The following is a 27,839-nucleotide window of genomic DNA, read 5'->3' as shown; positions in this document are numbered from 1 at the left end:
AGTTTTCTGAATATTAATTTTCAGGCCCACGGTTCTACTCTGTTTGTCCAGTGCGGTAAGCATGCTTTATAATTCGTCCCCCGATTTACTTAGCAGGGCAACGTCATCAGCAAATCTGAGGTTACTGAGGTATTCTCCATTAACCCTTACTCCCACCTGTTCCCAATCTAATGTTCTGAATATCTCTTGTAAACATGCTGTGAATAACATTGGAGAGATTGTGCCTTCTTGTCTGACGCCTTTCCTTATAAGTATTTTAGTGCTCTCCTTATGGAGGACGATGGCTGTGGGCCAATTGTAGATATCCTCTGGTATTCTTACGTAATTCTCGTCCTGATTCCGCAATGCCTGAATGACTGCCGAATGACAGAGTTAAATGCTTTTTCATAATCTATCAAGGATATATATAAGGGCTGAGTATATTCCTCAGATTTCGTTATCACCTGATTGATTGTATGAACATGGTCCATTGATGAATACGCTTTACGAAACCCCGCTTGTTCATTATGTTGACTGAAATCTAAGGTGGCAGAAATTCTGTTAGCGATTGCCTTGGTAAGTACCTTGTAGACACTGACAGTAAGTTTATCGACTTGTAATTTCTCAAGTCCGTCATGTCATCCTTCTCAAGGATCAGGATGATGTTCGCGTTGTTCCAAGATTCCGGTACACTCGTGGTCATTAAGCATTGCGTATAGAGGTTTGCCAGTTTTTCTAGAGCAATTTGCCCGCCATCCTTCAAGAGGTCTGCTGTTATCTGAACCTCACCAGTTGCTTTGCCCCCCTGCATTTCTTTCAAAGCCTTTACTTCTTCTGTCGTTACTGGTGGGATGTCTATCTCCTCTGAACTACTTTCTCTTAAGATGTCGTGGCTACCGAACAGATCTCTATAGAACTGTTCGGCTACTATAACTATTTTATCCCTTTTTGTGATGACATTGCATTGCTTGTCATTAAAGAGGTCGTGGAGAAATTTTCAAACAAACTGTGTTGTGTGGGTACTGTTATAAGTACCCACACAACACAGTTTGTTTGAAAACCTCTCCACAACCCCTTTAATGACAAGCAATGCAATGACACGCAATGAAACCTTGATAAACAAACAAGGCATACCCATTTCGTTGCCCGATATCGGTCAATAGGAAAAAAATGCAGTTACGGTTTCGCCGGGGCTTTCCTCCTGAATTCGTGAAATGTGTCGTGACCTTTTGGTTAGCAGCCAATCACAGTTCCCCCTCGTATGCACAACATGTCGGCATAGAGCCGGCTCGCAAAGGTTCAGATGAAGCTACAACATCGGCGCCATGATGAAACTCGCCCTGCAACTGAACCAAAGGCGCCTGATCTCTGATACGACTAATCAACATGGTCTAACTTTTAGTCAACAACGTGGGCGAGTGGCACAGGCAGAAACAACCGCGTTTACAGTAAGCACATTATTTGTAAATGTTTACGTTGTTTCGCACGTGTCTAAACTGTCGTTCTACTTGCCGGTATTCCTGAAAAAGCTTGCCGACGTCTGTCTCGCGTAGCCTGTAATGTGAGTTGCGTGAACGTAAAACTTGTGACCTGACGAGATGCATGACCGAAAGCTTAAAATGAGAATTTATTAGCGAGAAGCAGTGATAGTGCCGAGTCGCCGCTTACCACCATCACGCATTTCGATTGCTTTTCCGTTTCCTCCCATAAACAATGCTGTTAACGTTGTTTCGTTGATTGGGTATGCTCCGCTTTGGCTTACTGCAGAAGCGTTCAACATTAAGTTGGCAGTTAAAGCTCTGGGTTGATTAGAATTTCTGAAAACACACAGGAACGCTGGGTTAGAAATGCGAAGCAGCTTTTATGACGCAGTATTCTTCCGCGCGCTCCTTTCGTCGATATTATAGTGGAGGAAGTGTTTGACTTCAATGCATGCTGGCCGCAACATTGGGCTGGCTCGGCGGCCGGAAGTTCAAACCGCACACGGGGTACTCTTTTTTTTGCTTGAGTGGTGTTGTGCCATTTTATACATAAAAGTTAAGATTTCGAAGAGAATTCGGCAATACAGCGTGAACTTCAGCAAAAAAAAAAAAAAAAAAAACTGGCTAGAAACTGTTCAAACAGCCAGTAGGTATGAGTTCTACAATGGTTGCCAGATAACTGAATCGGTCGCGACACCGGTCACGTCGATAGCAAACTGCTTATGGCAACGAATGAAGTCTGCTTTATTTTTAAAATATTGGGGTTTGCAGCTGTACAGAACAATATACACAAAGAGCAATATACACAAGAGCAATATACACAAGCAATATACACAATATACACAAGCAATATACACAAACTCTCGAATGCTCGTACAGGGATGTCACTGCTAGTTGCGCTCCCGCCCCACGATGCGCGCATGGTCGCTTGTGATGCGCCTCAAAACGAGAATTTCAAAGACGTTTCCTAAATTCTAGAAGCAACGAATTGTGAGAATATCTGGGATTTATGTTCTCAAAATGTAATTTCAGCAGGCAAAATTTAAGCAAAGGCATTTTCTCTTCCCTTTAAGTGCACACATCTGACTTTTCCCCATGCCTAGACGCCTCTTCACTGCTTTCAGGCTACCTTCGTTCTTTACAGCATGCTCAGTCCTCTCCATATTATACTTGCGTATGTCAACTGACTCACGCTTATTGATCAACTTCGAAAGCTCCGCTAGTTCTATTCTGTCAGCTGGGGTGGATATTGTCATGCTTTGCCGTTTATTAAATCTTCCGTCTCCTGGTTTGCCAGTATCCTCTCTAGCTATTGTACCTCCGACTTCTACTGCACACTCCGTTATAATGCGTATAAGATTGTCGCTGGCTTCGTGTGTCGTAAACTCTGCTTCCTCGGTTGGAGCTGAATATCGGTTCTGCAGCGTGATCCTGAATTCTTCTACTTTACGTCTTACTGTTAGCTCATTAATTGGCTTCTTTCGTACTAGCTTGTTGCGGTACCTCCACAAATCTAGCCTAATTCGAGATCTTACCACACGGTGGTCATTGCACCTCACCCTTCCGAGCACCTCCACATTCTGCACGACGCCAGGGTTATCGCACAGTATGAAGTTTATTTCATTTTTATGCTCCCCATTCGGGCTGCTCCGCGTCCACTTCCGACTCTCCCGTTTGCTGATGAAGGTATTCATGATACGTCTATGACTAATGACCCATTTTGTCATGATTCATGACAAAAATCAGTATAACAGTATAAAGAATACAAATCACCGGAACCAGGAGGATTCGAACCTGTTCCTGACAGATGAACGGAGTTCAGTCGTCTTACCCACTGGGCGACGACCGCTAGGTAGTACGCGAGAGCCAAACGGCTTACTCACTCGGCTGTGACTGCGGAGAGAGGAATCACGCCACCTGCTCCACAGATAACACATGTTAGGGCACACGTTGCACCAGCGGGCGCCTAGTTTAAGTGTGGGCGTTGTGTTCGTCCGTTCTGCTTCTTCGATTTGATTCTTCTTCGCCGTTATAGCAAGAAAGATGGAGTAAAGGTTGTTGCGGCAGCGAAGAAGAACCAAATCGGCTGCAATGGTGGACTTGAACCGTCGTGATGGTCGTGAAGGTTGCGTACAGCTTTGCTACCTTTAATTCTTACTCGTTACTGTGAACTTCCTCCATTTTTTTCTTGGCATTTATTTGTGCGCTCATACGACCTGTGTAGACAGCAAGAGAATCAACCGCATTTTATTTTGTTTTTTTTTGTAGGTTCAAAATGCAAGGCGATGGCCCAACACCAATCAGTGAAATTTCAGATGTCACACCTTCTGGGTAAGCTGCCTTTTCTTTTAGTTTCCCGAAGATAGGCTGTGCTAACATTTCCGCGCAATGCACTGTTAAGGTAGCATTTCTGCAGCAGCTTCTAAAGAAACCATACGACAGAGTAAATTAAACACAGCGTTCTGGAGGCAGAGGAACATGCTGTGTTTACTATCAAGATATATCTTGTCAAAAGCGTTACATAAGCGTTACATAAACATAAATACCCCAGAAAGTGGAGGGGAAAATCGCCCTGCCGGTAGCGTAGCGGTTGTCGCACCAGACCGGTATTCCGGAGGTCGTGGGCTCGGATCCCACCTGGCGGGCAATTTTTTCCACTTTCTTTCTTTCTTTCCAAATTCTTTATCTGTTTCAGTGACCTACCACATCCTCCCCTTTGCTTTCCGTGGTTTTTCTTGACTGCCAACTCTTATTTCTGTGTTATTTTCAGAGCCCTCATTTCCTATTCTGATTCGATGTATGTATGTATGTATGTATGTATGTATGTATGTATGTATGTATGTATGTATGTATGTATGTATGTAGCGAATCAGAATAGGAAATGAGGGGCTCGTTGAAATAAGACAGAAGTAAGAATTGGCAGTCAAGACAACCTCGGAAAGCAAAGGGGAGGATGTAGTACGTCAAGATAAAGAATTTGGAAAATAGGAAAGTGGAGAAAAAATGCCCGCCAGGTGGGATCCGAACCCACGACCTCCAGAATACCGGTCTGGTGCGATAACCACTACGCTACCGGCGGGGCTACTTTAGCCTCCAGTTTCTGGGGTATTTATGTTCACGTGTTTTTGTTTCCTGCGCTTGGGGGCGGTAGCCAGCGCCACTCGGACTACTCGGGGTGAAGGGGACCTTCTTTTTAACCCCCGGGCCGTGACTCGAGCGTCTACGACATGTCCAGAGTGGTCGACCAGCGTTGAACCCTCTTAAGCTAGCCTTGGCACCAAGAGTACCAGAAAAGAGGCCCTCGCTATGCATGTAGCGAATCAGAATAGGAAATGAGGGGCTCGTTGAAATAAGACAGAAGTAAGAATTGGCAGTCAAGACAACCTCGGAAAGCAAAGGGGAGGATGTAGTACGTCAAGATAAAGAATTTGGAAAATAAGAAAGTGGAGAAAAAATGCCCGCCAGGTGGGATCCGAACCAACGACCTCCAGAATACCGGTCTGGTGCGATAACCACTACGCTACCGGCGGGGCTACTCTAGCCTCCAGTTTCTGGGGTATTTATGTTCACGTGTTTCTTATTTTCCAAATTCCAGTTTCTGGGATATTTATGTTCACGTGTTTCTTATTTTCCAAATTCTTTATCTTGACGTACTACATCCTCCCCTTTGCTTTCCGAGGTTGTCTTGACTGCCAATTCTTACTTCTGTCTTATTTCAACGAGCCCCTCATTTCCTATTCTGATTCGCTACATGCATAGCGAGGGCCTCTGTTCTGGCAGTCTTGGTGCCAAGGTTAGCTTAAGAGGGTTCAACGCTGGTCGACCACTCTGGACATGTCGTAGACGCTCGAGTCACGGCCCGGGGGTTAAAAAGAAGGTCCCCTTCACCCCGAGTAGTCCGAGTGGCGCTGGCTACCACCCGCAAGCCCAGGAAACAAAAACACGTGAACATAAATACCCCAGAAACTGGAGGCTAAAGTAGCCCCGCCGGTAGCGTAGTGGTTATCGCACCAGACCGGTATTCTGGAGGTCGTGGGTTCGGATCCCACCTGGCGGGCATTTTTTCTCCACTTTCTTATTTTCCAAATTCTTTATATTGACGTACTACATCCTCCCCTTTGCTTTCCGAGGTTGTCTTGACTGCCAATTCTTACTTCTGTATGTATGTATGTATGTATGTATGTATGTATGTATGTATGTATGTATGTATGTTAATTGGTCATAGTTAACACAGGACCGGGTTAATTGGAGATTAATGGGAGAGGCCTTTGCCCTGAAGCGGGCGTAGATAGGCTGCTGGTGATGATGACGATGATAATGATGACGTATGCATGCATGCATGCATGTATGTATGTATGTATGTATGTATGTATGTATGTATGTATGTATGTATGTATGTATGTATGTATGCCTGTGATGTCTCTGTGTACTAAACTGCAAGCTAAGGAATGAAAACAAAAGGAATTAGGTGACCCAAAAGGAGCAGAGGGAGAGGGTGATATTGTTTGGATAAGGTACAAGCAAGACAATGCCTAATTATGTATTCCCTGGGAATAGCACAAGGATTCTAAATTCCACCAGGTTCCATGGAGTTGAATTTGTGAATTAAATAGGATTCTCTGTATTTTCTGTCCCTAGGAGACAAAGTTTGACTGAAGTATATACAACTTAAGGTCATCAAAATTGTGGCCTGGTTGGTTGAAATGCTGGGCTGCAGCTATGACGCACTTGCGATTTACTAACACCATTGGTCGCACTTAGCACAGGACCGGGGTAATTGGAGATTAATGGGAGAGGCCTTTGCCCTGCAGCCGGCGTTGATAGGCTGGTGATGATGATGACGAAGAGCATCTGACCGGTGTATATTGTGTATATGTTGAATGCTCAATGTGACACAAGCAGTATATAGGTGAAACGAGTCAACCTATCTACTTAACGGTCACCGGGCAGATACAAAGCAAATCAAGGAAATCCTCCATAGCTGTAGCGCTGCATTTCAACCAACGAGGCCACAGTTTTGGTGACGTTAAGTTGTATATACTTCAGTCAAAATGTGTCTCCTAAGGGCACAAAATACAGAGAATCCTATTTAATTCACAAATTCAACTCTATGGAGCCTGGTGGAATTAATGCGTGTAGGGGCAACTTGGGAACCTTGCGATATTCACAGGGAAAACAGCATTAGGCCATGTTTTGCTTGTAGCTTACCCAAACAATATTATCTCCTTCCTCTGCTCCTTATGGGGTCACGTAATTCCTTTTGATTTCATTCCTTAGTTTCCATCGTAGTATGCACAGACAGCCGTCCAGCCTTTGCTCCGGAATTCCATCGTTTTCTTTTTTTTCTTTTTTTCTCTCTCTTTCCTGTCTTTTTTTCTCCGCTTTGTCTTGTGCCCCGTACGTCTTTTTAACTGTATCTTTTCGTTTTTGAGTTTAAGAAAAGGCCTGTTCCAGGAATGTTGCTGTGGGCGACACGTGCCATTTCAGTTGTGTGGTGCTTGCCTTTTTTTGTGTGTGTATGGTTTGTTCTTCTGGAACAAGTTGTTTTCCCCCTTACCTTCCTTTTCTTTTGACCTGAGGCTTGCAGATACCTTCTGATAAGAACTTCTCTCGCCACCTGTTCTGCTTCCGGCGTTTCTGAGAACCTTGCTGTAGGCCACGTGGCGTGGCACCAAACACCATCTCACCCTTCTCCTCCAAGAATGTCACGCAATGTCCGCTACATCTTACTTCCCTCTTACCGACCTCGTGGCGAAAACATACAACCTTCCTTCCTCCTCAATATCTCCCCCCGCATATTCCCAAACCAAACCGGTTCCTACATTCCACTGCCTCCTCTCTTCTTTCCTGGGGACCGATCCCTATATAAAGCGTGCCAGCCAGGCGAGGGTTTGCCCTGACGAAGGCAAGCCTCTTTGCTGAGACGTTGGCAACAACCGTGGTTATCATTCACATTCACTTGCACCACATCCTTAGATGCTCTATCCTTGTTTCCTTCCATACCATCTCATTTTTATCGTCCCTTTATCGCTCCGTGGCGCTGCAAGGTCTCTGCGTTCCACAGCCCACAAAACCACGTTGAGTCATAGAACTCGCAAGAGGTTTTTACTCTCGCCTGTACTGGCTCGACCTCGGTGTCTAGCGCCACCTACCTACTGCCACGCCTCGTATGATCGTCACCCTAATTTATTGCCTGTAACTAGGGGTGCCTTTCAGAATCGCTCGCTAACGTTTTCACTGTGGACATGGCTAATAGCCCTGCTTGTGTTGCGTATATTACTGAAGCAACAATACAACACCTCTTCTGTCACAGTACCCGGTTTACATTTATTTATTTATTTATAATACCCTCAGGGCCAAATGGCATTACAGAGGGGAGTGGATTACATTGAATAAACACATGGTACATGGTGGGGAGGAAAAAATACAGAGTTAGTACGATTACAAGCAAAAGTCAGCGTGCAAACACAATACATTAAATAGATCCTGCGTATACAATGTTAGCTACGGTTTCACGGAAAAGATGGTTGTCATGACTAGCAACAATTTCAGGGGGAAGGTGGTTCCATTCGCGAGAAGAACGAGGTAAGAACGACTGCGCAGCTGTGTTAGTACGATAGGTGATAATTCCAACCTTGTGATGGTGATCGACGCGGTGGGAAAAATACTGGGGCTGCGAAATGAGTTCGTTGCGCAAGGTGGGGTGGTGATACAATTTATGAAAAGTTGATAGGCGGGATACTTTTCTTGGAAGTGACAGAGTAGGCAGAGACAGATTATTTTTCATTGCAGATATACTAGCAGTGCGATTGTAGTTCGAAAATATGAAACGTGTGGAATTATTCTGAACTAGCTCAAGCGATGTAATTAAGTTAACGTGGCTGGGATCCCAAACCGAAGAAGCATATTCTAGTTTAGGTCGTACTAATGTTTTGTACAGGGTTAATTTCAATGAAGATGGAGCTTTGGAAAAGTTACGGCGTAGATACCCGAGCACAAGCAGAACCTGTCAACCGCTTTCTCAGAACTCGACAACACCCGTTTAGACGTTTACAGATTACAGTTGAACTCCGGTTGAAATACCGCAGGTATTCCCTCTTTTGAACTCTGGCACGCGGCCATTTTTCCTGCCGGGGTATTTACGATTGCACAAAGATGCGGGGTGGACAGAGAAGAAGAGGAGGTTCACGTCCTAGCGCTCCGTAGGTTCCACCGTCAGCTTGTGTATCGTCTACAAGCCTTGCTGGCCCAGGAAATACTGCTTTTCTGCATTTACTTGTGACTTTTGTAGAGGAGGTGCAGGGTATCCCATGCACTTCCACGCGGGTGTTATCTGGAGACAACCCCAGTGCACAAGCTAAATCGCAGCCTTCGAGGTCTACAACCAGAATTTGGCCTGCTGGTGACGCCTCCACGCGTCATGACAGCCACTACGGCTAGCCAAACCAACCAGTGCAGTGGAGCCTTCGCGCAGCTGGTCGTCCATTCGCCACATATACACCGCGGTCGTTCCACGGTGATTTCTGAAGACCATCGCCTCCGTTGCGTCGGCGCGTTAAACCCCCACAATCAATATTTCTGAAGACGTCATTTAGACCGTGTAGCTGTGTTCATCGACTGGAATGATGAATGCAAGCTACGAAATGTTTACTTCGCCCTCGAAGGTTCCTCAAGCACATGGGTAGAAAACCTCGAGAGACCACTGACAAGCTGGCTACAGTTTCGGCGGCAATTTCTCGACACCTTCAACAGTAGCGAGCAGGAAGGAAAAGGCCGATCCAGGCTCTACAAAAAAGCTCTACAATCCAGGGCTGAAAAACCGAACCAGAGTATCGTATGTTCGCCGAAGACATGTCGCGCTTGTTCAGGCGAGCTGGTTCTGGTATGAGTGAAGACAAAAAGCTCTGCTGTTAGAAAATGGCCGATAATTACGGTACTCCCTAATGCGAAATTTGTGCGCTGCGCGAACTGCAGTCTCCTCGGTCACGCCGCATAGCTGCTGCGTATCATCAAATGATCGCATCGGCAGCGAACGTACGGCGGCGCGGGATACTCTGCCGTTATCTCGCAGGGCGTCGCCGCCGCCGAGCACGTTGTTGTAAGCCGTGTTTGAACCTCCCGCGCAAATGTCAGGCGGCCCGGATGAGCAACCAAAAGAGGAGGTGGACGAAGAACCGATGTACAATCGTGATAAATCGAAATACGAACAACAGAGCACGTGGCTTTCTGTACATGCCGCGCATCCTGGCGACGGGCCGTGCATGCGCTGTGCGAAAAAGTTACGATAGTTCGTTACCGACCGTAGTTTGGAAAGACCATCGTCTTTCCATCGTCCGTTGTCTGCTCAGCACGAAATAAAATATAAAGGAATGTAGCTGCGTACGCCGTTTTCACTCATCGCAGCAACAACGTTCGATAACGCATGCGTGAGCGGGCGCAGAACGCGGTGGGAAGGCAAACCAAAACGCTCACGCGCCGAACGACGGTGTCTCCATATAAACGTTGGACACAAACTCTCGTAACGTTTTCGCACTGGGCATACGCGTCCCGTCGCCAGGACGCACGGCATGTACTGAAAGCCACGCGCTCTGTTGTTCGTATTTAAATTTATCACGGTAGTACGTGCAGCAGGCGGCGCGTGCCGGGCTTTTGACCTTGAATGAACAAGACGCTTGCTTTCTTAAATGCCTGGTTTTTCGTCTGCTTCCTTGGACACCACAAGATGCCGAGGCACGGCTTAAGCCCGTACTACATGGGGCGAATTTCGCTTGCGAATTCGCAGCGGCGGCGCCGCTCGTGAACCAAAACGATCTATTCTCGTTACTGTGGCGAATTTCCAAATGCTTGGAAGAGTCGAACTTCTCTTGTAAACGTCGCTAGCATTTGGAAATATGTCGCAGCAGCGAAAATAGGAAAATAAATGGCGGCGCCGCAGCTGCGAATTCGCAGGCGAAATTCGCCCCATGTAGAACGGGCTTCACACATACGTATCCGGCACGGCCTCGGCATACCGCCCTCCCCGTCGCACTTTCGCCACACTTTCCTTTTCCGATTTTATTCTTTTTTCCGCGTCGCCGTCGTTCGCTCGGTTTCGAGGCAGGCGAAGCCTTCAAACCACACGAGCGGGCGCTTGAGTGCTGCACACTAAAATATACACATTCTATTATGGCCAAACCGTGTGCATGTTGATTTTTGATTGGTTACGAAGTTTAACGCGCCGACGCCACGCAGGCGATGGGGCGCGCCGTAGTGGAGGGCTCCGGATTAGTTTTGGCGACCTTGCTATCTTTAACGTGCATCCGAAATCTCGAACACGCGGGCGTTTTTTATACTTTTCACTTCCACCAGAAAAGCGACCGCCACAGCCGGGAATCGAACCCGCGTCCTTGGGCTCAACAGCACAATGCCATAGCTATGAGCCACCGCGGCGGCTAAACACCATGCATGTACCGAAATGCGTGGATACAGGAACTGCATAGCGGATGTCTGTGATTATCTTCTCTAGTTCTTCCACCCTCGCACATTGGTCCTGAAGTATATAAAATATATCTCGTGAACTTAAAAAGTACCGGGGACTGCCGACGCGTTTGAAACTTATTCTCAAGAACTGCGCTAAACTTTAAAACATTTTCGTTCGGTGGTCGGTTCATAAGGCGGAGCGTTGACACGGCGTAGTCAGCGCTCTATATGCGCACCTATTCCATAGTAATGTAGGTCCTATACATTCCCCGCACGTTCATAATCATTAACGGCACCTCAGGATTAGAAAAACAAGCTGCATCTGATAAACCGGCATTTTGTGCGGTGTACGTGTGCAAAATTTTCGGTATATACGGGGCGCGAAGGAGTTCGGAATACACTTAGCAGTAATGGATTGTACCACAACGCAGCGTTCTACATTAAAAAACTGCAGAAATTTTGTCGACACATTGCAAAAACACAATATGAGCAATTGTAATTAAGCGATGAGCAAATTGACACTAAAAGGTATGTTGTCCCCAGTCTGCATCGAGGAGCTTTGCCTGACCTCTACTCGCAAAAATTCCAAGATAAGGAGTTACTGCCCCTTCCCGACATAATAGTTCCTAAGTTTGTTTACTGTGTTGGGTTTTAGCAAGCAGCTGAAGCTTACATATAATTTGTTCACTACAGTTCATCGATCTTAAGGCTTTCGAGCTGTATTGCTCAATTCGAGCTCCTGTCGCCCAGTGATCTATTGCTTCCTCTTCTGAGCAAGGCCGTGTGTGTGTGTTCACACCCTTTTTATGTTGCTTTATATAAGATCACGCACAAGCAGGTTCTTTATTTGTTTAGTAAGTTGATGCAGGTTGAGATGGCCGGTAGAGTATAACTTTCCTCATGGCCACTAACAACAGTACGTTCTGTGTCATACGTTTGTTCAGTGCTTTATTAAGGTTTTTATCATATAACTTCCGTCGCAGTGTTTTACGGTGTAGGAAAACTAAGTCGGAAAGTAATGGCTTCTTTCTCTGTTCTTTAAGGTTCCGAATTCAAGTTCACGTTTTGAAGAAAGTGCAAGTATTAAACCCTCAAGTTCGGACAACGCTGTACCTCGCCGACGGCACGGGGAAGATACGGGCTCTTGGCTTCGGCGCAGGAGTTGCAAGATTCTGCGAGGAAGTAGAACCATTGACGGTAAGAATAGCAGCGTACCGAAGAAGGGCAGTGTTATTGAGGCAAAAAAGTTATCGTTTGTAAATTCGTTTTAGGGAAGGTAGCTTCTGCAGGTACTAGTAAGAACCAGAGGAAGCGAGTTGTACGACAGGCGACTCCTAGGCTCTTCAGTGAGGGGTTGATTGCAAGCAGTGCACAAGTCACTTTTCTATGACAGCGATTTCTACTTCAACTATTTCAGTCAGAAATGTGTTGACGCATATTCGCTACAAAACGTTGGGGACATAAGTAGTGAGCTGAAACTTCACAATCGAGTTGTACTTCTTTCTACATCGACTTAGTCCAAAGTCGCAGAACGACAAAAGTACAAAAAACTGTGTAGTATACAAGGGTCTTGCCCTATGCATGAAGGCCAGACACTTGTACAGCTGGTAATGGCACACAACCTCGCCTTCATCAAACGTTCTCTCCTTACCATTCGAAGCATTTTAAGCAGTTCTACGTGCAATAACTCCTCAAATTTAGAAAAATCGTGTTGATTTTCTTACAACTGAAGTGATTTGAGTTGAACGTGTAAGGTTTCTGGGCGAAATCTGGATATTTGTACTTATATCCGCTTCGCGTGCTATTAGAAAATTGCATATCAGCAATTGCATATCATAAAATTGCATATCAGCAATTGCATATCAGAAAATTGCATATCAGCTTGCTCCAGTTCGTACTGAACTGGCGCAAGCCTCATCTATCCGGCACCCGTGGCAGTCATATCTCACCTGTAAATGATAATTTATGCAGAATCGTCTTGCAACCTTCATAATGCCAAAGTACGCGCGTAAAACTAGGATACCTGAACTAAAGGAAACACCACGTCCAGCACAAAGGCAAAGGGAATGGCAGTTGGTCTAGCCATAGCCCACGGCCGGTCACCACATCTAAAGATCATAACCGATTCCAAATCGGCCTAATAAATTTTTTTAAACAGCAGGGTATCACCTAGAACATTCGCACCCTGCTGCAAGGGCCTAAACCCCATAGCCAGACCTTCCGCGTCATCTGGTCATCGGTACGCTCTGACCTAAAGGGAAATGAGAGAGCCAACGAGGCTTCTCGAGATATGGTTCGCCGAAAGCCTCACGGACCCCTGAAGATAGCCCGAAACTTTTTGGGTATGAGGACGGTCTCCATAATTTCAGCGATATCTCCGCCGCCGCACCCATCGCTAAAATTCTCAGGCAGCTTCAAACATCACTTCCCACTCCACATCTCAAGTCCATCATATATCCCGGGGAATATAAGGCCGCTTGCCCTTTCTGTCCTGTAGAACGAGCCTCACTTCACCACATCGTTTGGTCATGCCCAGTTATACCGGCATCACGCAGAAGAACTCATCCCATCCTTTGTCGATCGCAGAGTGGGAGGCTGCAATCTCTAGCCCAGCTCCCCTCGTGCAAGAAGCGCTCGGCCAATTGGCCGAAGACGCCGAGCTCCCAATGCATCGGGAGCCCCGCTGTCTAGATGACGTAGTGAATAACTCAGTGCTACAACCACCACACCTATTGGGCAAAATGAAGTTACTAATACTCTTGCTACTTCTACTCGACATTTCCAGTCTCCAATCACGTTGTATCATGCCGAGTCTCTGCATGTTCCACTCTTCATACTATCACCCGCTAGCGAGACAGCCTCGACTACAACCACGGCCTAGAATGTCATGCTTTGACCACAACAATCCCATCGCAAACATTCAGTTCCGCATGTGTTCGATGAAATATGTCTTTTTTGTAGCGTAAGCTACACTGGGCGAGGTTGAGCAGTTTCGCGCGGAACTTGAAGGGCCCTGCAGCGCAAGCGCGAGGAGCGTTGGATTGTATGGGCTTGGCTTGGATTGGATTTGGAATGGATTAAGTTGGATTGTATTGTATTGGCGTGTAGAGAGGCGTGTAGAGAATTGGGTCTGCACATTCGCCGGTCTATGCATTCCAGAGGAGTGACGTCATAGCCGCGGCAGACGCACTGGCGCCGGCGCGTGCCCAGCTGTGCGCCTCCGTTGCGCAGTAGCCAAGTCAGACGCTGCGTCGGAGCCACTTGATAGCCGTTTCGCGTGGCTCCTGGAGAGCCGTGCTACGCATTCGCGAGGAGCAGTGACTGGACTGGACTGGACTAAACTGGATTGGATTGGATTGGATCGGAAATCGTTTTAGCAGCAGTAAGCTTGATAATCAGCTAATCCTAGACAACCAGAAAACCTAAGAATAACCAACTGAACCTTACCTCACGCTATGTATATCCTGGCATAGCCGAGCTAAGCCACTGCTAATTTTTTTTCCTAATGCAATACCGATGTGAAACCCAGTCCACCCAGCAGTATTGCTTCGGGCACCGGCCGCACAACTTTCCGCCAGAAAAACTTAGCTAAAATGTTTTGTTAATAGACACTTGCTGTTTGAATCCTGTGATCGATAAATTGTAATTTCGTTATAAACATTGCTTGCTTGCTTTCTAGAGTTTATGATTTTGATCATTGTGCTGTTTGCTTTGTTTCTACAGGCGAAATATTTTTTTCGACCATACTTTTTTTCACTTGTATTCTTTTCTCCGTGATGAAGAGTTAGTCATACATTTTTCCCCGCCTGATGTAATGCCTCCGGGCCCTTAAATCTTCACTAAATGGAATTAAATGAAATATGGAACTACCTGGCAGAATGTACCACGTGATTTATGAAGGCAGCTTAGGCAAGTAGGTTGGTCATAGCAACAAAAGAAAAATATTCGCCAGGCACGAGAAAAGAAAACAAGCTGGTGTTTGTCTCTTCAGCTACGTCCTCGTCCTTTGCGGGGTTTTATTGTAATGTGTCCGTGATTACGCCAAAAATAAGATACCATCTGCGGCCGGCAGACCACATGGGAGTGGGCTTTGCATTTCCCGGGCCGATTGTGTAACGGAAGAACGACGAAAGCGAGACCGGAGCCATGGCTGCACAAAACGGGGCCGACAGATTCAAACTCGCACGGTGGCGGCGCTATCTTTCCTTTAACGTACTTGACATCGCTGGGGTTTTCGTCGCCTGCTTAGACGGCAGCCGCTGAGCCGTCTTTCTCATGTTTTTCACGTCCGTTTTCCGTTGGGACGCTCGAAGCTACCTCGCAGCAGGCTCCCACTAACGAGTCCGTTCGTTCGGCCTTGGATTATGAAGCCTGGGCTGCAACGACGGGTTGTTTCTTTACGGAAAAATTGGAGACGTTAGCGGACAAATGGCTCTCGATTGTCCTTTTGTCTTCTCGTAGGGCTGAAAGCAAGGAGGTCTCCGAAGGGTTTGTTTTGCTCCTCAAGTAGACGATGTCAGGAAGGATCATGTGGCTGTGAAACGTCGCGATCAATTTCGGGAGTACTACTCGCGAGGTGAACGTGCGCGAGTCGACGTGGCAAGGGTCATCTGAACGGGGTGATGTGCCCTTGCCGGTAAATTTAATGCCGGGTGCTCGCAGGTCGTCCAAGGTCGATCGCAACCGACTGAGGGCCCCGCATATCCTTTCCTGATATTGCATGACGTCGTAAAAATCCTGTTCAAACTCGTATCCTTAGAGGAACCCACCTATTACATCGTTCAGCTTGTTAAGTTCGGCGTCTTTCCATTTGAGCTCGTTGATTGCCTCCACCAAGTCCAACGCAGACAGCGATGAAGCTTACCGGAGCTCGGTCGCTGTCTTTAGCAGCCTCGTAATGGCAGCGCAAAGAACCTTACGCAACGAGTGCAGAGCGCCCAGGTTGTCACCAGCTTGGTACTCTGGAGACGTGCAGTTCACCCCAAGCGTCGTACCAAGGGCGTGACGTTGCGTGTCTGCGTCCCGTGGAAGGTTCCGGTCCGTCGTAGGTGAGCGGTCAGGGCCAGCCATGGCGACCTCCGGCTGAGGGTTAGGGTAGGCAGTCAACGGCGGTCAAGAGCGGTCAAGATCAAGGGATTCTGCGAACTTCAATCCAGAGTAGACGTCGGTGGTCTCCTTCGTAGTACGCGTTTATTCTTCCGGGCTTATCGGCATCAAAAACGTAACGAAAGAACGACGAAAGCGAGACCGGAGCCATAGCTGCACAAAACGGGGCCGAGAGATTTGATCTCACAGTCCACACAATGATGGTGATTCACTGGCGCATACCTATAGTTAACAAGGTGCACCGAAAGGAGACTGTCGTGGCCCTGTGGACTTTTTCATATATTTATTCACTCAAAAAGGGCGACGCAGGCAATGCAGCACGAAACTGGTTACATTGCGAAAATTGTCGAAGTGAGCTATGTACACAGTACCTCAAAAACAAATTGCAACGTTCATAACACACTTTGCCAACAGATAACACAACGCACGGGATTGATATAAAAATTCGCAGTCAAGAAAGAAAAAAGAGAAAAAAAGGAACGAAGAGAGAAAGAAAAGAAGAAAAATCCGACAAGCACAAAAATAACACACAATGCAACCTAGAATTGATAGGCCTTTCGCGTCGGAAGATAAGTGGGTCGTAGAAACAGCGCCTCCCTAAGCTTCTGATTGGCGTGTTGTATTTCTTGGAAAAAACACCTACGTGATACCTTCCGGCACACACATAGATCCACTTAGATCAGGTGAGATTTCATAGAAGGGGCGCAATCAGTGCGAAAATAGATATGAAGCGTGCGGAGAAATTCCGGACCAGTGCAAAGTAAATAGCAAATTGACGTGGCGGTCACAAATTGACGGCAGATGGTCAAGCTTAGGCCGGGTTCAGACTGTTGCCGCAACTGTAGCAATAACTTTAAATAATGACGTCATCTCACGTCTCAGCCAACCAAACTGCTTGACACGATGTTTCTTTTTACGTCCACAGATCACGATATGGCTTTTGCCTCGGTAGTCCGAACATTGCATTATGCCGAACTAACGTTTCGCACAAAGTGACTTTAATGCTTGTTGAAGAAAAAGCAAAATTTTGCTGTAAGAACTAAGCATGCGATTTTCATCGTTTATTTTCTGAATGCGTTTGCCAAAACAGTTTGTCCGATATATAGACGCTGAGGTATTTCGAGTTTTGGGTAGGGGACGTGGTTGAGCATGCACGCCGTATTAATACGTGTCTGCCAAGTTCATTGCGCTACTTTGCATTTACTTGTATTAAGCTGCAGTAGCCATATGTGTCGCAGCAAGTGAGTTTTACTTCGGCAATATTGTACAAGCATTATCGGAAAGAATAAAAATATTTCTACATAAAGCACAGTCGCCTGTGAAAACCGTGATAGTATATCATATTGTGTTTGGTAGGTCCTACATAGGCGCTAAAATAATAGCGGCCCTTACAGAGAAGCGTGTTGGACGGCAGAAGGAACAGTGTATTGCGTAGAATTAAAATCGCTAGGGTCTACTTACTAATTATGGTTGATGAAAACACTCCAAACGCCTGACAATGTTTAAATCTACAATGAGCGATTTTAACTTAAAGCGCAGTAACTACTGGCAAACGGTGTCTAAGGTTTTGTCGAAATTGATAAATACGCTGCAATTAGGTGAAGAACTGATGGCGCCATATAGATTATTAGTAGAGACACGAACTTGAGGCAAATGCCTATTTTCTTCCTTGCGTCCATACCAAGCCCAAAAGAGAGGACTATTTGAATCGTTCATCACTGTGCCTATAAATGCCAATTTCGAGATTAGTGCCTATATCGGCTTTTTGCCGTCTAAAAGGATTTTTCACGTTTGTCGAGTTTATGTTTGCTAAGCTCATGTTATTCGAAGCATTTCAGACCAAAGTACAAGGAGGCGTTATGAAAAACATCAGAACTTCGTGAAAGTTGTTATACATTTCAGCAGACACGATAATAGAGGCCGCCGGACGAATATCAGTTCGTGTTTTAGATGAAAAGCTTTCCATCTAAACTGAAACCTTTTCTCATATACTCCGACCAGCTTGAAAAAAAAAAAAAAAAACGAGCCCCTGTACTAATTCCTAGTTTGTGAGCTCGATCCTTTAGAACATATTTCTAGGGAATCCACGGCGCCCCAATTCGGTTGGTTAGCAGAGATGGTGCGCAGTTCACATGCACAACGCTGCTGCATTTGTCCATGTTTTATGGCGAAGATGATATCATGTTGTTGATCGGTATTTTCTCTGTCGTCCGCGTGGGAGACTAATTGACTGGAGCAGAACCAAGAGAACAAAGAAAATTGTACAAGATTCTTTGGTGGATCCTTTGTAATGCGTCAGCGTGGCATTCTTGAGCAAGATGTTTCACTTAAACATAAAAATCTTTCGGGTAACACGCGAGGAAAGGGCCAGCGTGCCTTGTCAAGTAAGTGTGCGCCAGTCGAGCAGTATTGCCAAAGAAGCCACACAGCGTTTGGGAAATTTATGCTAGAGAAATTGACTGCAGTGCTACTGTGCCATTGCACAAAGTTTGAAGTGAACGGGATAAAGGAAAGGAAGAAAATGGACCTCTTGAGTAAAGCCATTTCTGGGTGGACGTGGGCTCCTGTGTTTCCCGGAACTAGACCTCAAATGGAGTCCCATCTCCTCTGCTCTGTTGACTTGAACTCAATGAGAGCTCGCGTGCCCCGCGCCAGTGCGTCGCGTAGCTCAGAGTCTGAATCAGCTCCGCGTTCCCAGTGACACAAGGAGAGGTGACCTATTGCTTGCAGCGTGAAAAGTGAACGGAACGGCACGTGAGAAAAAACAAGTGCGCGCCAGCCCCAGGAAGTTCTGATTCTAGAGAAGCTGTCGCTTGAAGCGGGGACGTGTCGACGTTCCTCGCTCCAAAACACGGAGAAACGAAAGATGTCATAGAGACGCAGACACGATGTACCAGTAACGTGGCGCTTGGAGAATGCGTTTATTTTGGGTTAGGACATCATGTCGTGCATTGGCACATTTTGGCGTCAGCGGGTATGCGAAAAGATGTACTGGGAAGATACAGGAAGGGAGCAAAGAAAGAAGAAATCTTTGATAACTATCAGCCTTTGCCTCCAAAGTCAAGTAAATTAGCAGAATGAAGTTCCCGAGGAATTTTCGATGTCCGTGGCTCAAATCTTCCATCGAGGCATGTGCTGACACTTTGATGCTCGAGGTGGCACTTGACGAAGAATATGTCGTTTTCCAGACTCTTGATAGGTGTCACGCGTCACCTCGGTAGAAGAATGGGCTCCGGACACAAATGGATCAAGCTGAGACGATACTTTAAGGTTTGCAAAGGTATTGTGAACGTAAAACCAAAAGGACAATAAAAGTGATGGAAATACCCCTCATACAGAAAAAACCCTAAATAGCTTTCAGTTCATAACTACAACAGAGTCCTCGCGCTCTATCTACATGTTCTTCAAGGCCATCTCCCTACCGCACTTTTTGTTGTTGCGTCGTCCTGGAACCTTGAAGCAGTCGGGTGTCCGTTGTCGCTGGGGTGGTTCCCTGAGCGCAGCGCCGTGAAGATGGTGACGGGGCCAGTGGGACGAAGCCACTGGTGCGTGTGTGCCCGTGCACGCCGGTGCTGAAGCCAGCGGGGCGGAGCCGCCGTTGCCCAGGAGCACCCGCGTCAAATGCTTCAGGAGGCCAACGGGGCAGTGCCGCTGGTGCCTTGCGGGTTCCCAGACCTCGGGTCCCGCCTCCTTCGGTCGCCTCGAACCACGATCTCCTCGTCCACCCGCTCGTCGTCTTCCTTCTCCTTTTTTCCTCTCCTTTTCCTCCACCAGCTTCCAGAAATTTCTCGCTTCTTATCCCTTCTTTGTCGTCGTCTCCGCCGTCTTCGCACCTTGACTCCTGACAATAGGGCATTGCTTACAGCTTTTGGTTTTGCAGGAGGTAATGTTAACTAGCGTGAGGAAGTGCCGTATCTTTGTTACAGTGGCCGGGCCTTAATAACCACGGAAGGAAACGTATTTATTTTGTGTGTTTTCTCCAAAGTGTTTTCTCTGCAGTTGTAAGCTCTGCTGGTGTCCCGCCTCCCAATGGTGAAATGGCTGAAATGTTTGGCTGTTATCACCTTGCAAATAAAAAAAAGGCTGCCCGTTGGACAGGGAATTCCAGCAATTTATTTGTACTGTGCGCATTGCCTGTAAAAACATCAGCAACGGAATTGTTAATGCCGCGTGATTTTGTGAAAATTTTAATTATTTAGTTTTGAAGGAAGCAAATTTGATTGTCGTATGCACCCATTGTTTACGAGAACTCGTAATTTGCGTGCACTCTAATCACTTCCTCAGGCAGTTTCAGTTCGAAAGAGCCGGAAGCATTTTCCTAAATATACCTTCTGCTTGAGCACTTGCCTCATCAGAACAACCAGATTAAAATTTTTGGTTGTCTAGCTCGCAGCGCCCTTCTTCAGAGTAATCCAGTCGTTATTGCAGAGTTCCACTTCCGTCACGGTAGATGTAATCATCCCTTACAAATGCGCTTGATCCTGCACCGCGTGAAAAGAGTTCATTTTTTCTTTGTAACACGAAAGTGTTTTATTCCGGGGTACACAAGCATTTGAGTGACGTCATATGCGTCACGGAAGTAACTCCGGTACAATGAAGCAACCGGCCTGTAACGGGTGCACCTCTGCACATATTGTCTTCTTGAGGGGAAGCAACGGTTTGAACCAAAGAGCACGTTATACTTAGGGTTGTTCGTTTTCGGCTTTTATATTATAACACGAAAGGGTTTTATCCTGGGATACACCAAGATTTCACTGACGTCATATCCGCTACGGAAAACACCAGTACACCTTTGCCGAAGTGACCCGCCAGCAGGACGTCGCTCGCCAAGCACAACCACAAGACATCCGCCGACAAGTAAATCATTCTCAGCTGCAGATTTCGCCGAACATTTCACTTTTGTGTTTCACTGATTCCTACGACAGAGGAATCACCCACAATTTTTTTAAGTCTGGCGCCTCGCAGTCAAGAGAGAAAGGGAGGAAATTGCGCGCACGTGTTCCAGGCTGCCTGAACTAAGGATTTGTTTGTTTTCTTTCACGCGTTGATCAGTTCCGAAAGCCGGTTACCTAGGCATGTGCGTTGGCCATCCTAAGCGATGGCCATGTTCCAATGGCAGCTTGGGCAAGGTACACTAGTTGAGTCACGTGAGGTGGCAGATCGCACGGTGGTGGGTAGATGGTTTTTACTGTTTTTTACCTCCACCAATAGGCGTACGCCACGAGTTCCCGGTTCGACGCCGGCGTAGGAGCACGTGTTCAGAACTGAACGAAAAAGCAGAACTGGTTTTTAGCGACCATTCACGGCTGTCATCCCAACGCCACGGAAGGGCGGAAAACTTCAACTGCTGGTTGTGTCGGCAGGCTTACCCGTGTTCCCAAACCATGACATGACTTTGAGTCACCTTGGAAAAAAAAATTATCACCATCATCGTCACCATCGGTACAGTTATCACCATATTTGGTAAGAGTGGTCAATATTTAGGTATCATGAGTATATTTTGTTGGTGTTAGCCCTATCAAAACATCAATTTTTTACCATACCCCAATAGCAAACTTGCTAACATGGTGTACACGCGTTTCCTAGTCAGCACAGCCAAGTGACGCATGGCGCCATCTAGGGGCATGTTTGAACCTATGTCCACGTGCATGTAGCCCTCAATCGCTCAGAATCGCTTGCTCACGTAGTGTAGTAGTTCCGCTCCTGCGAAGCAAACATCCTAACCAGGGTTCAAATCCCGTTACCGCTTTTTTTTTTCATTTTCAACGGTTTGCCATATTGGAATGCTAACATTTGTTATGACGCATATAATTTATTTATGACATCTTTATGCATTATAAAGGGTATTTCGGGGATTGACTTTGCCTTTTGGCCGGTTGCAGCTACTGCTTCTTGTACGTTTTTGCGGGTTTCCCCCTTTTAGGTCAGTTTCGGCTACATCTGTTGAATATTTTTCAACACCGTGGTTTTTAACCATTGCGGGTCCGTTTTGGCTGTTATTTATTTCAGTTCCGGTGGTTTTGTATGCTTTAGGTACGTTTATGCTGTGACATAACCCCATTAGGAAGCTCAGGTGACGGCTGGCTGTACTGACTAGGAAACGAATATACGCTGCTACATGCACCGACAGGTGACCACGGAATATTAAAAAGAACAAAGTGCAGACGTTTCTATGTAACAGTTTGTTTATAATGTTCAGTAATAATAGAGCTCCCATTCCTTGACATGGTTTGATCCGAAGGAGAAACAACCCTTCCTGTTTGCAGGGAGGAGTTTCCTACATATTGCAGAAATTGCGGTCACGATAACCTAATTATGGCCTACAAAAGTGCAGAATTTCCCTTTGCGACTAATTTGAAGCAGTCTTAAAGGTCATGCAAGAATGTATGAGGCGTTTGATGCTTTCTTTTGGTATGAGTATCGCTGTCCAGTGCCACATTGATATTATTCCTTCTAAAACTTTTTGCAGGAATATGAAATGTCCGGACTAGATGTTTTTGTAGATAGGGAAGAGATGCATTTCCCTGCAGCCAGCCAATTCAGTTTGAGGATAACCGAGGATACGAACTTCACGCCGATCAGGAGGGTACGGAGAAGCTACAATTTCGTGGGTATTGCCAGTCTTCCGAGGAGGAGAGATCTCGTTGGTATGTATGAGTTATTTTACGAATGTATAATTTTCTTTTTATATAACAGTGCAGAAATTGTGAGCCTACATCACAGCTAAGGTGCCGTATACTATAGCCTAATTTTTCTTCGGTACCTAACCACGGATTCAGAAGCATTTTATTATTGCCACCTGCCTGAAATTGTGCTCGTGATTGCCAAGGTATTGTATTCTCGGGAACGTGTGCCTTCTTTACTGCCATTTACAGTTGTCCCGACAATATTGTTGCGGCGCTCTTTTACGGTGACGCTTAGCAGAGGTTAGGGGTTCTTTAGCGAAGAAAACTATCACTGGAGCGCTTGACCTGCGGTCAATCACAAAATGTTCTTTTTGCCGGCGCAAACTGGGACCACGGTTCAAGAGCTCCAGCGCAAAGCATGTTTTAAAGACGATAGTCTTTCGTGGGGTACTTAAACCCGCATCATCCCTCCATCGTGGTATTGACCTTCCCTTTCTAAATGTATATGTTGGTATTCATTATGTTACCGTAACTGCCCACTGGTTGTCTGTTCGCCTCACTACATGGCCAGCCCAAGTCCATTTATTTTTCTTTAATTCAACTATGATATCTTCTACGCTAGTTTGCTCTCTGATCCCGGTAACTCGCTTCCTGTTCCTGAGTGTTACACCTAACATTATTCCTTCCATGGCACGTTGAGCCGACCTAAGATTGCTTTCTAGTTGTTTAGTTAGGCACCAAGTTTCAGCTCCATACGTCATCACCGGCAGTATGCACTGGTTGTAGATTTTTCTTTTGAGTGCCAGAGGTAGCTTACTTTTCAATATTTGGGAGTGCTTGACGAGTGCTCCCCAACCTTTACCTATTCTGCGCCGGATTTCTCTTTCGTGGTTGGGGTCAGCACTAACCGTCTGTCCGAGGTAGTTGTGTGCTTATAATTCTTCTAGCATTGCGTTTCCTAAAGTGAAGACGATGATTTTCCCATGCGCATTCCTCATTTCTTTAGATTTATTCATATTTTTAGCCCCACGACCATGCTTTCTGATTGTAGATCCTCAAACATTGTTTGCTGGTGTTCTGCAGACTCACTCAGCAATACTATGTCTTTCGCAAATCTCAAATGGCTGAAGTACTCCCAGTTTATCCTTAATCCTATGTTTTCCCGGTCAAACGTTCTAAACACCCCCTCCAGGCATGCTGTTTTGAATAGTTTAAACGCGAATAGTTTTGGCGAGACTGTATCTCCTTGTCTTACTTGCTTCCGGATCGGGAATTTATCGCTTTGCATGCGGGCAGTTATCGTGTCTGCGCGTTCTTTATATATGTCTTCTAGAAGTCCTATGCAGATCTCTTCTATCCCCTGGTCTTTTAATGCTTCTACAACGGCTGCGGTGAGTACGGGATCAAACGCTTTCTCATAGTCTATAAATGCCATGCAAAGGGGTTTAGTGTATTCTGCGGATTTTCTTCCATTTCATTGACAACATGAATGTGATCAATGGTTGAGTACCCTTTCCTAAACCCAGCCTTCTCTCTGCGTTGTTGGAAATTCAGACTGTCACCTATGCGGCTAACTATAACTTTGGTAAAAAGTTTGTACACAACAGAGAGTAGGCTGATGGGTCTGTAATTCTTAAGGTCCATGGGATCTCCCTTTTTATGAATGAAAATAATGTTGGTGTTTTTCCAGGCTATGGGAACTTTTTGAGTCTTCAAGAATTCCGAAAATAGTACAGCGGGTTCTTCTAGAACAATATCTCCTCCCTCCTTCAAAAGATCTATTTTAGTTACTAGAGGGACATCGCAAGTTACGTTTGTGCTCTCAGCAGTTTCCCGTGGTATAACGTCGCTCGCTGGCATACAGCCTGGTGTATAAACGTTCTGGTACCTTTATTATCAAGTCCAAGTTGTAAGTAATGTAACCCTCCTCGTCTCTGAGTGCGTACATCCTGTCTTTGCCCGTGGCTAGCTTTCTCTTGGTTACCCTGAAGCGTCCCCCTGTTCGCAGCGTTTCCCCGATCACTGTCATGTTATATGCACGAATGTAGTTTGTTTTAGATCTGCTAACCTCTTGCGGCAGCTCGGCTAGTTCAGTCGGATTTGCCGTACTTGACACTTCCAGGTTCTTACGCTTGGCAATTAGTTCCTTCGTTTTGTTAGCTAGTTTTACAGTTTGTTCTCTACATATTGCTTCTCCCGCAGCTGCTGCTGATCCACTGATTGCCGATGTTAAGTTCTGATTTAGCCTGTCTACACTGACCTCTTTGTGCTCGTCTAGAAGCGCGAATTTGTTTTGAAGGGTTATTTTTAACTCCTGCGATCTGGCTCTGACTGACCCCACGCTGGGTTTCGTAGTTTTCACGAGTTTACTCCTCTTTTAAGATTCAGCCCTAGCTTCCGCCTAACCATCCTATGATCGCTGTTCCGAATCTTACTTAACACCTGTACGTCTGGCAAAGTATATAGCTCGGTTTTCACTTAAAATGACGAGACATTACCTACCGAGTGGAGGGACGTCGTAAAGACCAAGCCCCTTCCCAGGAACATGCAGCCCGGGAAAAACGAAGGGAGGCGATCCGCAAGGGCCAGGGTGCTGTCCCGCCAGCTCGAAGAGGACCCCGACGTCCTTTACACGGAACCAAGTACGGAACCAAGGCTACGGCGGCGGTCACCATCATAGACACCCTGGTGACCTGCGGATCGGTCCGCACGACCCAATCGATCGATGCAGAGGAAGTTGCCGTGGCCCTCGCGCTAACACATCCGACGGCCGGCACTATAGTAACGGACTCCAAGAAGGACGCCAGCTTCCGAAAAGGGAAGGTGTCCCCAGCGGCACATGCAATATTGTCCAAGCGAAGGCCCCCGAGGCGAGCCTTAAGCTTGTTTGGGTGCCGGCTCACTCGAAGGTGGAAGGAAACGAACTCGCCGACCACCACGCCCGAGCGTTATCCGTCCGGGCCGAGGACGAGCCGGCGCAGCTGCGCCCCATCACGAGCTATAGAGAAATTACTGAAATGTACAGAGAGCGTAGATGCAGATTTCCCAGGCCTCACCCGCAATTGAGCCGAAAACAGCAGACCGTAATACGAAGAATCAGGCGGGGTCGCTAGCGCATCCCACACTTCTAAACAAGATGTACCCGCACAGGTACGAGAGTACTTGCCCGTTCTGCAAGGAGAGACAAGGCACTCTGGCACACGTCCTAGCCGAGTGTGAGTCCCTTGAGATCCGCCCGCCCCCCACCCCTATTCCCACACCCGATCCCCGAGAGCGATGGGAGACCTTGTTGTCTAGCCCCGACCTGACGATCCAGCTCGCGCTGGCAGCCAGGGGCCAGGAGCTGCTAGACGCATATGGGACCCGAGAAGAGGGTTCCACTCCATCCGGTGGCTGCGTGCACTAGCCAATACCTCATTGGGCTCAATAAAAGTTGATTCTCTCTCTCTCACGTCAATTTCGATTTCTGTTGTAACATCGGGACTTTTCCATGTCCATTTCCTACTCTTTCCTTTGCAAAACAGTGCGTTCATCAATTTCAAGTTATTCTTTCTGCAAATCCCACCAGTATATCTCCTCAACTGTTGCGATTGTCGATTCCGAAGTTTCCCACTAACCTTTCTCCCATTTGCTTCTTACCGACCTTTGCGGTAAAGTCTCCCATCCCAATCGTGAACCCTGTTGTTGCCTTCTTCATTGCTGCTTCGACATCCTCGTAGATGCTGTCTAGAGCTTCATCATCACAGCTGGTTGTTGGCGCGTAGGCCTGTATTATCTTTAACCTGTATCGCGTGTTTAGCTTGATCATGACAGCCGCGACTTTTTCGCTAATGATCAAAAACTCCTCCACGTTTCCTGCTATTTCTCTCTGCGTTAAAAATCCAGCACCGTGTTCTTTCTTCTCTTGTGGTTTTCTGTAGCACAGAATATGCCCGCTTGTGAGCCGTATGAAGCCTTCTCCTGTCATAACTTCGCTTAACCCTGTAATATCCCACTTGATGTCCAAGAGCTCCCCTAGTTGTACAGCTAAGCTTCCCTCGCTACACAAAGTGCGTGCGTTAAACGTTGCCAGGGTCAAGTTCCATAAAAGAATACCAAGAAAAAAACTACCCCTTCACAAAGTGCCCGGCACGACGTTCGCGCAATGGCTTTAGCAAAAAATTCCCCCGCATTTCCCCGAGGGGGAGAATGTGAAAGTGCGAATGCACGGTTGTCGGCCCGCTTGCGGCGCTTGCGCTCGGCCCCCGCAGCCCACCGCCTCGCCGCCTTCTCTTCCATCTCTTCCATCGGGTTTGTAGTATCACGTGTACACCACGCAGTTATCAAGCCGCTATAACGCCGCTGAGTCGCCAACGCACGCCGCTGACGACGTAGTTTGAATGCGTTAAAGATATAAGGCGCGTCACTAACGCTGATATCACGTCGCGTCCGTGGCTTGGTCGGTAGAGCGTCGCGCTGCGGCCGCAAAGTCCGCGGATCGAAACCTGGCGCCGGATGCTGTTTCTTTATAGAGGAGCACTGCGGACGCCGACGCCGCCGCCGCCGCCGACGCCGGCGGTGGATGGTTTGGGGTCGCTTATAAAGTGCATTCGCTCTTAAAAAAAAAGCAAACCCAGCGCACGTGGGGGTACGCTCGTGAGGACCGCCCGGCGTCGTCCAGTCTTGCACGTGGGCTCGCGCCACGTGAGGAGCTCCCGCATTTGTCGTCGTCTTCCGTGCGGCGGACCCGTGGCGCGCCGGCGGCCGTTGCATTGCACACGTGATGTTTTTAGTCAGTTGAGCTTGGAAACTCCGGGGTGTGGTCGTTGAGACGGGGTAGCCTTGGGCGCGTCGTAGGGAGGCGACGGAAACGGGCTTGACTCGGTCTGCGACGACGACGTCTTGGCTGCCGTTAATTCCGAGGGTGACAGTCCTGAGTGGCCGCTAGCCGTATGAGGAACTTGCAGAGGCTTGCTCTTTCAGCTCCGTCTCTTCTGGGATCCGCTGTCAGTTTGGGCAGAATCTAGGTCGATCCCCAGCTATGCTGTTGTTGCAGCCTTTCACCAGTGGTAGCGATATCTGCCAGGCAGAGCAGACACAGCTTCCCAAGAAGGCCCGTGGGCCACGGGGGTGGAAAAGAGTGTACATTTTCCTCATCCCAGTTTGACGAACAACAGTAGAAAAAAGCACAGCGTGCTTTACCAGAACT

The 27,839-nt window shown here is 47.0% G+C and overlaps 1 protein-coding gene across 4 annotated transcripts in view; it reads left to right on the top strand.

Annotated features, from left to right (window-relative positions):
* Positions 1-27,839, top strand: part of LOC144179568 (replication protein A 70 kDa DNA-binding subunit-like) — a 91,228-nt gene that overhangs the window by 41,852 nt on the left and 21,537 nt on the right. For 3 of the 4 annotated variants that reach the window (XM_077707972.1, XM_077707971.1, XM_077707973.1), the window contains exons 2-4: positions 3,729-3,791; positions 11,963-12,116; positions 22,495-22,672. In XM_077707972.1, coding sequence (XP_077564098.1) covers positions 3,736-3,791; positions 11,963-12,116; positions 22,495-22,672 — 388 coding nt within the window. In that variant the 5' untranslated portion in view covers positions 3,729-3,735. The remainder of the gene's footprint in view (positions 1-3,728; positions 3,792-11,962; positions 12,117-22,494; positions 22,673-27,839) is intronic. The other variant, XM_077707974.1, reaches the window with a different exon arrangement.

Source organism: Haemaphysalis longicornis, unplaced genomic scaffold (genome assembly GCF_048455015.1).
Source record: "Haemaphysalis longicornis isolate Haplotype H1 unplaced genomic scaffold, Haemaphysalis longicornis Haplotype H1 scaffold_4, whole genome shotgun sequence".
In the NCBI taxonomy this organism is placed as follows: Eukaryota; Metazoa; Arthropoda; class Arachnida; order Ixodida; family Ixodidae; genus Haemaphysalis; species Haemaphysalis longicornis.
Note: the sequence above shows the minus strand (reverse complement) of the source record. Positions and strands in the feature narration are given on the sequence as shown.